The sequence below is a fragment of the Triticum aestivum genome, chromosome 5B, assembly GCF_018294505.1.
Source record: "Triticum aestivum cultivar Chinese Spring chromosome 5B, IWGSC CS RefSeq v2.1, whole genome shotgun sequence".
Lineage (NCBI taxonomy): Eukaryota > Viridiplantae > Streptophyta > Magnoliopsida > Poales > Poaceae > Triticum > Triticum aestivum.
This window is the reverse complement of record NC_057807.1, coordinates 688,887,255-688,900,643: the sequence shown is the minus strand read 5'-3', so window position 1 is coordinate 688,900,643 and position 13,389 is coordinate 688,887,255. Positions and strand designations below refer to the sequence as shown.

Below are 13,389 nucleotides of genomic sequence, written 5' to 3'. Positions count from 1 at the left end.
CTTTGTCCTTTAGTCAATCGGTAATATTTGTTGGGTGCATTGATGACCTGTCCACTCATTTACAATCGTCTATGCGGAAATTAAACAAATGTCGGCAGCATGTGAGAGATTTATGGTGCTTGGCTTGTGCGAGGCACGCTAATTTGTATGGTTCCTGCTGTTTTGTGTATGAGGTACCATGCATCTTAATCATATGGTAAGCACAACAATTGGGACAAAAACGAATTAATTTCTAGTGCTGATTGTATATCAGCAGAACAACATCAAAATGGACTGTTGAGTGATAAGCATAACATGACACGGATTGTACGATAGGTGAGGACGCACCACATAGTGGAAGGTACATGGGAAAATGTGGATAAAAAGGTAAGAAAAATAGCTATTGGGGGGCTCTGATTATTTGTTCTAAGTGGACTAGTCTAATTATATGTAGTGCACATATTTTTGAAAATTAAAATCTTGGATTTCTGAAATCTTAAATTATTTGTTGGAATTTAGGAACATTGTTTTTTAGTTGCAATTTAGGAATATTAATCGTGTTTGTGCACATGCCTAGCTAACCTGACATGGAGATAGACCTAAGCTGATCTCGCATAGTTAAAAGTTCACACTAATTCATCCAAAAAAGAAAAATAGTTATTGGTGCTCTGATTATTTGTTCTAGGTGGACTAGTTTAATCTTATGCCGTAGACATATTTTTCAAAATTTAAATCTTGGATTCCTGAAATTTTAAATTATTTACTGCAATTTAGGAACATTTTTTAGTTGCAATTTAGGAATATTAATCATGTGTATGCACATGCCTGACCTGACATGGAGATAGGCCAAACCTTATCTAGCATAGTTAAAACTTCACATTAATTATTCTCAAAAGGAAAATAGCTATTTGGGGCTCTGATTATTTGTTCTAGGTGGACTAGTTTAATCTTATGCGGTGGGTACAAATTTAAAAAATTAAAATCATGGATTCCTGATTTTTCAAAAAATTAACTGCAATTTAGGAACAATGTTTTACTTGCAAATTAGAAACACTAATAATGTGTACGCACATGCCTGGCCTGACATGGAGATAGACCTAAGCTGATCTAGCATAGTTAACAGTTCAGATTAATTCATCTAAAAAAACGTTCGGACCAATTAGCAGACTACACATTTTTGTTGCAGCTATAGAGGGTGGTGCACTAGTAATATGTAGTGGAGCAGCACACATTAAGACGAGGGCAGTGTGGTGCATTAATCCTCACCTTTGCCGATTAAATTTGATGACACTAAAATAGCTAACTTTCCAACTTCAACAACGCTGGATGGAGAGAGATGGTGGTGCAGGCTTCAAATGCAGTTAACATTCCCAACATGTGCCTAGTAAATGAGGTCTGCTCCTAGTAAATGAGTTGGGTCACGTTTGTCAAGCATGTGGCCCCTTATGCATTGATTGTTTTGTGGAATACAGATTCAATACTGTAAGGAGGAATATTCAACATACGTGATTTGCACTGCTTATGGTATGAATAGGATACAAATCTGAGAGAAATGGATGGTGAGATAAAGACCTCGCGTGGCGCCATGTTCACCTATGCATTTTCGTATTTAAAAGTGCTATCTTATCCATGGCTTGATTGGCTACCCAAGTCCTGAAATAAAAAAAAAAGAATGATTTTGTGTGAGAAATAAACATGGATTTGAGAGTCTGACTTGTAAGTGAAACAATACCTTAGTCTGCAGCTGGTCATTTTGATATGCTGGCCATTCCAAGTTCGGTATCAATACAGAACTATACATACAGTTTAAAGTTAATGGAAGTGAATGACCTATACATGTTCGTCTTAATTTTTAACGACTAACTAATTAAATATACCTGACTTGGTTGAGTGCCATAATAGAAATATGGTTGTTGTGGTTGCAAGCTGAGTAACTGCTAAAAAGAAGTAGCATCTGCCTGCGGTAGTTGAGGCAGGCCGTGATGCAATACATGCAAATTATAATTCTGTGGTTGTGGCACTGGTGTCATATTCTGAGGAAGTAGACGCAAATTGTAGCTCTTTCCTTTGTTTCTGTTTAATCTTGTCTCCTCCATATGATGAGAGTGTTAATAATTTGCAGATTCAAAACACAACAAACCTATGGATGATGAAGTCGCGGGAGCTCCTTCCATGCCGAAGAACACCGTAGATGCTGGTCCACTGAGAGGGCAATTCTCTATCGATCCTGATCTATTCTTGTATGATCCACAATGGAGTAGATAGATAGGAGAAAGGATGTTCGAGATTTTGGTGGCAATCTGTTGATACGCGGGAGAAAGAAAGGCAGTTTTTTTGATTTTCTGTAATTAGTGAGATACGAGCTGGTCGTTTTAGTGGTGGGGTCCACCAGGCCACGTGTTGGCTGCTGGTTGGCCCTTCACGATAGTGCGTGCAGGGATCCCAGCAGGAGAGCCGAACACCTGTCCCCCCGCATCTGCCCATGCATGTTGCACCATCTTGTCATATCCATTGTGTTTAAGCCGAGGCGAGCGGGGATGCAGCCAAGGCGAGCGGAGCCAGCGCTTGACGGGATGTAGCCGAGGTGAGCGGATCCGGCGCTGGAGGGGATGCAAGCGGCGCGAGCGGATCCAGTGCTTGAGGGGATCCAGCCGAGGCGAGCGGATTCGGCGCGGGAGGGGATGCAGGCGAGGCGAGCAGATCCAGCGCTTGAGGGGATCGGGAGGGGGAATTGGGAGAGTCGGGCGTGTCGGAGTCCTATATTTCAGGTGTCCGGACTCCCGCAAACGTGCCACATTTTTGTCTCCAATTTACCGGAGAAATCGCGTCTTAATCATCCTGCCGACCAATACAGGTCGGCGTTGAATGACTTTCGCGGTTTGGACAGTTACGGAGGTTTACGGGTCCGGCCGTCGCCGTCCACCCTCCGTCGTTCGTGAAGGATGTATGCGTGTAAACGACATCACCTCACCCTCGTCCAACCAATAATTATCCTGCTGTGGCCGATGTAGCAGCAGTGTCCGCTATCTACTTTTCAGCAGTGGCCGATTGTACGTCTGCATCTCGATCCAGCGCTAGCTGTGCTCGTGATTCTATTTGTCTAGGCCGGCGTACAACAAGTAAAGTATCCTCTACTTCGTGTTGACTTGTCGTACGGCGCTCGGCGCGGCCATGGCAGTACAGCCGCTGCACTTCGTCCTGGTGCCGCTCCTCGCGCCGGGCCACGTCATCCCCATGCTCGACCTGGCGCGCCTCCTCGCCGGCCGCGGCGGCGCGCGCGTCACCGTGGTCCTCACGCCCGTCAGCGCCGCGCGCAACCGGGCCGTCCTCGAGCACGCTCTCCGCGTGGGGCTCGCCGTCGACGTGGCCGAGCTCCGGTTCCCGGGGCCGGCGCTGGGGTTGCCCGAGGGGTGCGAGAGCCACGACATGGTCACGGACATGTCCCTCTTCACGCTATTCTATCAAGCCGTCTGGCTGCTCGCCGGGCCGCTGGAGACGTACCTCCGCGCGCTGCCACGGCGGCCGGACTGCCTCGTCGCCGACACGTGCAACCCGTGGACGGCCGACGTCGCGCGCCGGCTTGACATTCCGCGGTTCGTGTTCCACAGCCCGTCGGCGTTCTTCCTCCTGGCGCATCATAGCCTGGCCAAGCACGGCGTGCACGACGACAACGACAGCGTCGCCGGCGACTTGGAGCAGTTCGAGGTGCCTGATTTTCCGGTCCGCGTCGTCACGAGCAAGGCCACGTCGCTTGGGTTCTTCCAGTTTCCTGGGCTGGAGAAGGAAAGGCGTGACACGCTGGAAGCCGAGGCCACCGCCGACGGCTTCGTCTTCAACACGTGCGGGGCGTTCGAGAGCGCGTACATCAAGGGATACGGAGAGGCGCTCGACCGGAAGGTGTGGGCGGTCGGACCGCTCTGCCTTCTGGACTCCGACGCGGAGACCACCGCCGCAAGAGGCAACGCCGCGGCCGTCGACGCCGGCCTGGTCGCCTCTTGGCTCGACGGGCGGCCGCACCGGTCCGTGCTCTACGTCAGCTTCGGCAGCTTGGCCCGCCTCCTCCCGTCGCAGGCCGCGGAGCTCGCCGCCGGCCTGGAGTCGTCGAATCGCCCGTTTATCTGGGTCACTAGGGAGACCGACGGCCTCGACGCTGGGTTCGAGGAGCGCGTGGAGGGCCGCGGCCTTGTCATCCGTGGGTGGGCGCCGCAGGTGACCATCCTGTCGCACCCGGCGGTGGGCGGCTTTCTGACGCACTGCGGGTGGAACTCCACGTTGGAGTCGCTCTCCCACGGCGTGCCGCTGCTGACATGGCCGCACATCGCCGACCAGTTCCTGAACGAGACGCTGGTCGTGGACGTGCTCGGCGCCGGCGTCCGCGTCGGTGTTAAGGCGTCGGCATTTTTTTTTTCCTTTTGTGTTTTCTCTTTTTCTCTTTTGGGCGTGCCTGTGCTGCTTCCGCCCCGGCACCTATCGTGGGTTGTATCGATGTTGTTGCTTTGTAATACAAAGCGGGGGGAAACCCTTTTTCGGCAAGGTGCCAGCCTTGCACGTGTTCCTGAACCCCGAGGTGCATGGGAAACAGGTCGGGAGAGACGACATCATGAGGGCTCTGACGGAGCTGATGGATGAGGGGTCCGGAATACGGACGTCGGCCAAGAAGCTCGCGACGGTTGCAAGGGAGGCGATGGCGGAGGGCAGGTCGTCGGACCGGGATGTGGCGGATATGGTTCGCCATGTGGGGGAGCTCGCGCAGAGGAAGGAGAAGGGCGTGCCCGAGCTTGGAAACAAGGAGAAGACAGATGGACAAGTCAAAACTTCCGCTCTAGGATAATTAGGACATGTACTAGTCCCTCCGTTCGTAATTATTTGCTGAAGAAATGGTTGTATCTACACGTATATTTTTTTAGTTCTACATATAGTATATTCATTTTATTTATTTCTATGACAAGTAATTTCATACGAGCGAGTACTAGACATCAATAACAGACTATGCCGATATGGTGAGAGAGGTGTGGAGTGCACCTATTATTCCCCTTTTCCTGTCCATTTGTTTTCGTATTTTTTGTTTATTTCCGTTTTCAAGTGAAAGTGCCCTTTTCTCCGTCCTACTTAATTATTTAACGAAAATATGACACCCACGAAACAATTATGAGACCACCCTAAACCCAATCAGAAGACACCCCACCTAAGCATGTACGTTAATCACGTACAATGAATTACGCGTGTGTAGCATTGCTCTTTATTTAACCATGTACTCTCTTCGTTTTTAAATGTAAGTTTTTTTAGAGATTGCACTACAAACTACATACGGATGTATATATACATATTTTAGAGTGTACAATCACTCATTTTGCTTCGTATGTAGTGTAATGGAATCTCTAAAAAACTTATATTTAGGAACGGAGGGAGTATATGTTCTTAAAACCTGTCTTTTTACTATTGTCTTTTTTGTGTCAAAAATGGCTGGCCATACAACAAGCAACCCCCACTACCCAACTACCAACCGTTTTGTTCGTATTAATTAGGCTGGACCAGCTATCAACCGTTCTACGTACACAGCGAAAGGACACCAAATACTCAAAGCACCATAGTAAATCATAGTTTGAACATGGATCATGCAAGCCATAGAGAAAACACCGGCAAAATGGTGACATTCGCCACATTCTCCAGTATGCGGAGTTCTGCCACATGGCACCCGACATTGCACGCCACCCAACAAACTTTTTTCTTTTCTTCCCCTCTCCTTTTTTCTTCTTCATTTTTTTTCAGGAACACTTGTATTACTCATGTAATAATGTCTTTACAATCATCAAGGAAAATACCCAAGACTTCGTCTGGACCAGATCCCAGCCAAGTCATAATTCGCCCCTCAACACGAGCAAATCTAGCCAAACTATAACTAGCTTTATTCTGGACTCTCAAAACATGAGTAACACAAGTTTGCCTAAGACACATGAGTAGTCTTATTTCATTCACCAAAGCAGCATAAATTGATCGATCGACTTCAGTAGATGTTACCATAGCCACTGCCAAGCTTGAATCTGTCTCGATAGCAACGGGCAATTCGGACCATTGTATCGCGAGAGATAAACCCTCCATGATTGCCCCTAGTTCCGCTTCAACCGCATCTCTGCAAGAGAATAACGATCTGCAAGCCGAAAATATGATTCCCCCCGTAGAGTTTCGTAGGATCATACCAGCACCTGCATTGTCAGAATCAACATAAGAGCCATCCGTGTTCAGTTTTACCCAACCCTCGTTGGGAGGCCTCCACTTGCACACCGGACCTGCGCTCTGAGGTTTGATCGCTGCACTAGTCTGATCAAAAGTCAGATATCCTTTGCCTTTAGCCGGATCCATTCCTTGATTCATTTTTATCCCTGCCAATTCTTCCAAGTATCTTTTCAGAAAGCTAACAGAGACATACATGGCCGGTGCCGGTTTATGATGTATGATTTCATTTCGCACATACCAACTTCTCCAGAAAATGAGCATCACCTTACACCGATCAAGCTCACACAATGAATCCAACGCATGAAGGAACCACTCTCTCCCATTGGGAACAAATGATTCAATAGCCGGCAGTTTCCAGACCTTCGCCATTTCCTTATATAGATCACGCCCCCGTTGGCATCTCAGAAAAGGGTGGAAATTATCCTCGATTTCCGTGCCACACACCGGACATCCGTTGACAATCTCGAGCCCTCTCTTATTCGTGTTCTGCCAAGTAGGAAGGGCGTCCGTCGCCAAACGCCAAGCAAAGTTCCGGATCGTTGGAGGGACTGCACTGTTCCATATAAGTTTCCAGCAGCTCCTTCCTCCTGAAGACGACGTACTATAAGAGGCAGTTTCTGTCCCAAACGTTTCCTGAAATGCAAAGTGGTACGCCGATTTGACAGAGAAGACTCCATGTCTACCCGGTGCCCATGCAATCACGTCCTCGGCTAACCTTGGCGAAGCTCGAATCTTCAAAATCTCAATCACATCTGCCGGCAGAAAATACTGTTGTAGTGTCTCCACCTTCCAAGATCCATTTGCATTCAGCAAATCTGCAACGAAACGGATACGGCATCGTCCCTGTAACGAGACCGTATTGAAGGAGAACGGCCTCGGTATCCAATTGTCCCTCCAAACTCTAATATTCCTTCCGTTCCCCACTCTCCATATCGGTCCTCTCTTTAACAAGTCCAGGCCATGACTAATTGCTTGCCATGATGATGATGCATTACCTGTGAAGAGGTATCCTCTAACTTGCCATACGGGTAGTACTTTGGTTTAAGAATCTGGGCACAAAGGCTATCCGGGTTGGACAGTAGTCACCATGCCTGTCGAGCTAGCAACGCTTGATTGAATAACCGGAAGTCTCGAAATCCCACACCTCCCCTATCCTTTGGCTGAAGAAGATGGTCCCACCCTCTCCAATGCACCTTTCGTTTCCCATCTAGATATCCCCAATAAAAATTCCTCACCATTCTAGTCAGATCATCACACCCCGAGAAGGGGAGTTTAAAGACAACCATAATATATGTTGGCAAGGATTGGGCCACCGATTTAATCAAAACCTCTGTCCCTGGTTGAGCCAACAGGCCATCCCCCCATTGCAACAATCGTTTAGTGAGGCTTGCTTGAAGGTTCTGAAACCTGCCGTTGGACATGCGGCCAGCCGGGGTCGGAAGGCCAAGGTATCTTTCATCAAACGCCATACTTGTAACCAGCAGGGTATCCCGGACCTGCGCCTGAACTGTATCAGGGGCAAGCACTCCCAAAAAATATTGAGCATTTATCATAATTTAGTTTCTGCCCAGTGGCCGCACCATACTCCTCCAGAGCAGCCCGCACACACTCAGCTTAGTTTGTCGAGGCCTCAAAAAACAGCAACGTATCGTCCGCAAACAAAAGGTGCGATATGCCCTGAGCTCTTCTACAAACTTTCACCGGTGTGATATCCTCCATAGCCACCTTGTTTTCAGAATAGTAGATAATCCATCCGCCACAAACAGGAATAAGAATGGTGAAAGTGGGTCGCCTTGCCGAAGGACACACGACGGTGCAAATGAATCCAAGAGGGTTCCATTAAACTTGACTGAATATCTCACCGATGTGACACACGTCATAACCCAATCAACCCATCGATGAGAGAAACTCAACTTTTGCATCACCTGCCTCAAGTAGACCCAATCCACACGATCATATGCTTTGGAAAGATCAAGCTTATAAGCACAAAAGCTTTTTGTGGGATCTTTTCCCTGCTTAATACAGTGAATACACTCAAAGGCTATCAAGGCATTATCTGCAATCATCCTTCCCGGGATAAATGCACTTTTCTCCGGAGAAATGAGATCATCCATCAAGGGCCTCAACTGGTTAACCAAATATTTGGAAATAACCTTATAAACAACATTACATAAGCTGATGGGCCTGTAGTCAAACAACTTCGACGGATTAGTAATGTTAGGGATAAGAATAATAGAAGTGGAATTTACCCCTTCTGGCATAATGCTTGTTTGAAAAAAAATCCTTGAACGAAGCAATAACATCGTCCTTGAGTGTACTCCAATTCCTCTGGAAAAAATGAGTCGGAAACCGTCCGGTCTCGGAGCCTTCAAAGGGCCAATCTGAAAAAGAGCATATGAAATCTCCTTTTCAGAGAAAGGAGCAACCAGCCTCGCATTATCATCCGCTGTCACTTTTGCCTCCACATGGTCCAGTATTGGCGAAGGATTTATAGATGGTTGGCCTTGAAGATGTTTTGAAAATACTCATTTGCCATCTTCCCCATCACCACACTATCTGTATGCACCACCCCAATGCTATGAGTGAGGTCCCGAATTTTATTCTTCCTCGCTCTCCAAACTGCCTTGCTCTGGAAGTACTTCGTGTTTCTATCACCTTCCTTCAGCCATGTAATTCTTGAACGTTGTAGCCATAACATTTCCTCCTGATACAATAGTTCATTAATTTTGTCAGTTATCACCCTGATTTCCGCTCGATCAGCGTTCATGTGCATCAATTCTTCTAGTTGTGTTCGAGACTTTGCCAACTCTCTCCTTATATTTCCAAATTTCCTGCTCCAAACCCCCAACGAGCTCATGGTCTTAGATAGAGCATCCCGCAGCTGCGCCAGATTCTGTGCACCGCCTACCGCCTCCCATGCCTCCCTTACTACCTCTGGCAGCGTAGGATCTCGTTCCCAAAAGAGCTCGTACCTTCTGCTGCTTTTCCCTGTCGGACCCGGGTCAGTTGAACCTCTCACCAGAATAGCTATATGATCCGAACAAGGGGAAGGAATATGAACAACCGAAGAGTACGCAAACAGATTCCTCCATGTATTGGTTGCCACTGCTCTGTCCAACCGGACTTTTACATTACTTGCACCACTCCGTTTATTATCATATGTGAATGGAACTCCAATGAATCCTAGATCAACCAAATCATAGACCTCCAAAACATCCCTAAAGGCCACCATTTGTGCTTCGGGTCTCGACGTGGTAGACATGTGTTCAAAGTTCCACATAGCCTCAATAAAGTCACCGACAACTATCCATGGCAGATCACTAACACTTCTCAAGTTCTGTAACGTCAACCACATTAAAGGTCTATTTTCCACTCCGGGTTCTCCATACACGCAAGTGACTCTCCACTGCTCAGCATCCGTATGGACTCGCACCAAGGCGTCGATATATCTATCACTCTTGTCCAAAATCTGAACGTCATAAGATTCATGCCAACATAAGGCTAGACCACCACTCATACTATTACTATCCACGCCGCAAAAACCCTTCAACCCCAACCTTCCTCGACATCTTTTCATCTTGTCCGCCATCTGCCTTGTCTCACATAAGAAAACCAAAGTGGGGGAATGCGACTGACAAAGAGTTGCTAGCTCACGAACTGTTCGGCAGTTCCAACTTAGGAGATTCATTGGGCCCGACGGTCCTCCGAGTCGGAGGCCGCCTCATTTGACAATAGATCATCAACACCATCTGCCCCTTCTCATTGCTTCCTTCTCTTTACGACAGGATGTTTCCCCGGTGTGGAATTTGACGACCCCGATTCCAAAGGCTCCACTGTTTCTCCCCCACTCTCGATCATAAGTACTGTATTGGTTACCTCTTCGGCCAGATTGGGCACGGTTGACCCCTTACTGTGATGGTGCCGTCCTGACTTACCAGCCTCTTACGAGCACCCCTTCCATCCTCTCCCAAGACCAAATGATTGCCAACTGAGATGTCCATGTCAGCTAACCCTTGGTTTTCCTCACCAGCCCTGCCTCCCCCCATAGCTCATGTTCCTCCAACTCTGCCCCCTCTACCCCCATCTCCACTTGTACCTCCATGGGGAGGGCCATTAAAGGTTCCACTCCCTCTCCCTACACCTGTTCTACCACCACCACCTCCTCTACCTCCTCTTGAACCTCCTCCCACCGGTTCGTTCGACCAATGTAACCAATCACCCCACTCACAGGAGGCCAAATCATGTGTGCCGTCTCCACATTCCTCAAGCACATGGCCCATGCAGCCGCAAAAGAAGCAAAAATCTGGTAGTTTCTCATAGCTGACCGGGTATTTCTTCCTTTCTTTGAGCATGATTGGGACGAATCTTGCTAGCGGCTAATTGACATTAACAAACACTCTAACTCGTAGATGACTCGAAGGGTTTATTCTCCCCTCATTAACAATGACTGTGAACGGTGGATTACCAACTTTTTTTTGCCACCTTCTCCGCTAACTCCTTCTTCCTCGTTAAGCCATCCGGAAGCCCTTTAACTCTCGCCCATAATGGATACATGTCTAGGGCATATTCAGGCACGTTTTGAATCCATCATACTCCACAAGAATCACCGGATCTCTTCTAAATTTTCATGGCCCCCCATCCATAACCCGTTTCCAGTCCCCCAAGCAATGAACCTGAGCCAAGAAGAGGTTTGGCCCCTTTATGTTGAAGGTTATGCCTTGTGCACAGGCCCAGGCGTTCCTCATAGAATTTAGGAGAGCTGCATGGCTGAAGGGTCTCATGGTATGAACCCTAAACAGAGCCAGCCACCGAACATCCCTGATTAGATCATCCACCTCCTCTGATAAATCCAGGTCATCCACCTCCTCATCGTGCAGATTCATACCATCAAAGGCATCTTCTATGGTTGGCCCTGAGCCGCGGTGAACCCTCCTCCCCATCATTATCCTCCAGAACATCTTCCTGCGCGCGCTCTGGCATCCCCGCCGAAGAAACACCACCCGACGTTGCCGCCTGGCCACTTCCTGATCCGCCTCCTTCCTGCCTCACTTCTCCCGACTGCATCTTCGTATCCACTTCCTTCAGCCCCCCCGCGCCTTCAAGGTGTTCACGATCCCCCATGCAACCTCGTCTCGAAGTAGTACGGGTGCCTTTTGCCCTACCCTCGCTTAAGTTTAGGGTAGAACGACGGTAGATCTATGTGGACTCCGGCGGCGGCGCCGTCGGAGGATAGGTAGACCCTAGGAAACCCAAGGGGAAAGAGTAGTGCCTTTTTTTTCTTCTTCATTTATCTTGTACATTATTTGCTTTCTTTTTTCATTTTATGCTTTGTTCTTTTCTACAGTATTTGTTTGCTCCTTCTCTTTTCTTTTCTTTATCCTATCTATTTTCTTTTATAGGCATTAAGTGTATTTTCTTTATATGATTCGAATTTGGACTGCAAGAGCGGGGAAATGGATAAAAATAGGTTAAAAAATCTTAATTGTGCTCTTGACCTATGTTTAGGTCTTCTCCAAAAGAAGAATAGGAATCCCAAACCTTAGGGTTCCAAGACTTGAGAGGAACTGGTTAGATTAGAAGGCAAAAGTGTCGGTTGCTTCATCAGCTAACCCTAACTTTTTTTATTGACTGAATACACCATTACATGTTCCATGTCAAATTTCACTTTTTGGGCCTGTTTGCTATATTTTCGCCATATACATGTTGCAAATTTGCTGGCCATGGATTTTTGGTTCCCAGTTGACGTACTTGAAAGATGCCGTCCGTATGGCATGGTGAGGAAAAACCGACTAGATGAAAAATCAGTGGAGGGACGCGATGGGAGGGGGAACCTGTTGACGAAGAGTTTTGTCTTACAGAATATGACTCACGTTGGCCTTCCACCACTCACCTGCATGACCAGGTATCAGAACCCCGTGCGCCATATATTTTGCTGTATCATAAATATATATACACGATTGCAAGAAAATGTAACATTGAATGTGTACGCACCGAGGATGATGGGTATGTCCTCGTGCGGCTTCTTGAAGGAGTAGTCAGTGCCGAGCTTGAGGTGGATGATAATGGCGCCATGGACACTAGCACGATCAAACTCGGTGTGCGCATGCCACCAAAGTGTGCCCTCCTCCTCCGATAGGATAACGGTGTATGTGAAGTTAGCACCGGGGTTGATGGGACACTGTGTTATGAACTCTGGGCCATCCTGCCAGGGGTTTCGTAGTTGGTCCATGCCATGCCTGCAAATCATTGAACGTACCCATTTGTTACATATGCATGTCAATGTGTAGATGAACACAGTGAACTCCCTCATGCCTACAAAAACTTAGTTTTTGGGTTTTTCCTCTGAAAAGGCAAATAATTTATAAATTCCGACAATTTTTTGATATTTTTCATTGAAATGTGAATAATTTCTGAAATTCTGAACTATTTTTGGAAAAGTGAACAAGCTGTTAAGTAAATGAACATTTTTTAAGTAAACAATTTTTGAAAAATAGGAACATGTTTTGAAATTTGAGAACATTTCTTAAAATGGTGACATTTTTTAAAAGTGTGAACAACTACTAAAAGCATGAAAAAATGTTCAGAATTCGGAACATTTTTTAGAGGATAAATAATTTTCGAAATTCTGAAGAAATAAAAAAACAAAAAAGGAAGAAAAAAAGGAAAACCAAAAAACGAGTAAAGTAAAAACGGTTCAGAATGTTTTAGAATGTTCTCAAACCGGTCAAAACCTTCCCCAAAAGCAGGTGGCTCGCTCGTCAAATGGGCTGGTTCATCTCAGATTGACTCGCTTGAGCACCTATGCGAAGCTGCAGCGATTTTACAAGCCCCCCTTGTATTTCGTGTCATACTTTGGCCATAAATTTAATTTGTAAAATATAAATTTTATGTAGTAAAAATAATATCATTCGGAACTTCTTTCAAATACGAACCCATTAATGAAATTGTTGTGATATTTAATTTTATTTTTTTCTAGTTAAATCTCTAGTCAAAATTTTGAACAAAATACAAAGGAGACGTAAACCCGGTCGGAGGAAGTAGATGAATGTAACTAGATGATACCTCACGTGTTGCTGCTTAAATTGGTTGCAGTATATTTCAGTAGGATTTGATTGTATATAACAAGAATATTTAGATTAGTTGAGTTGTAACTTAAAATAAAGGATTTATTATAGT

At 46.5% G+C, this 13,389-nt stretch overlaps 1 protein-coding gene across 1 annotated transcript; it reads left to right on the top strand.

Annotated features, from left to right (window-relative positions):
• Nucleotides 1-3,023: 3,023 nt before the first annotated feature.
• Nucleotides 3,024-4,955, top strand: LOC123114256 (UDP-glycosyltransferase 73E1). Its single transcript, XM_044535667.1, has 2 exons — nucleotides 3,024-4,368; nucleotides 4,514-4,955. The coding sequence occupies exons 1-2, from the start codon at nucleotides 3,151-3,153 to the stop codon at nucleotides 4,808-4,810; spliced, it is 1,515 nt and encodes a 504-aa protein (XP_044391602.1). The 5' UTR covers nucleotides 3,024-3,150; the 3' UTR covers nucleotides 4,811-4,955.
• The last annotated feature ends 8,434 nt before the right edge of the window (nucleotides 4,956-13,389 follow it).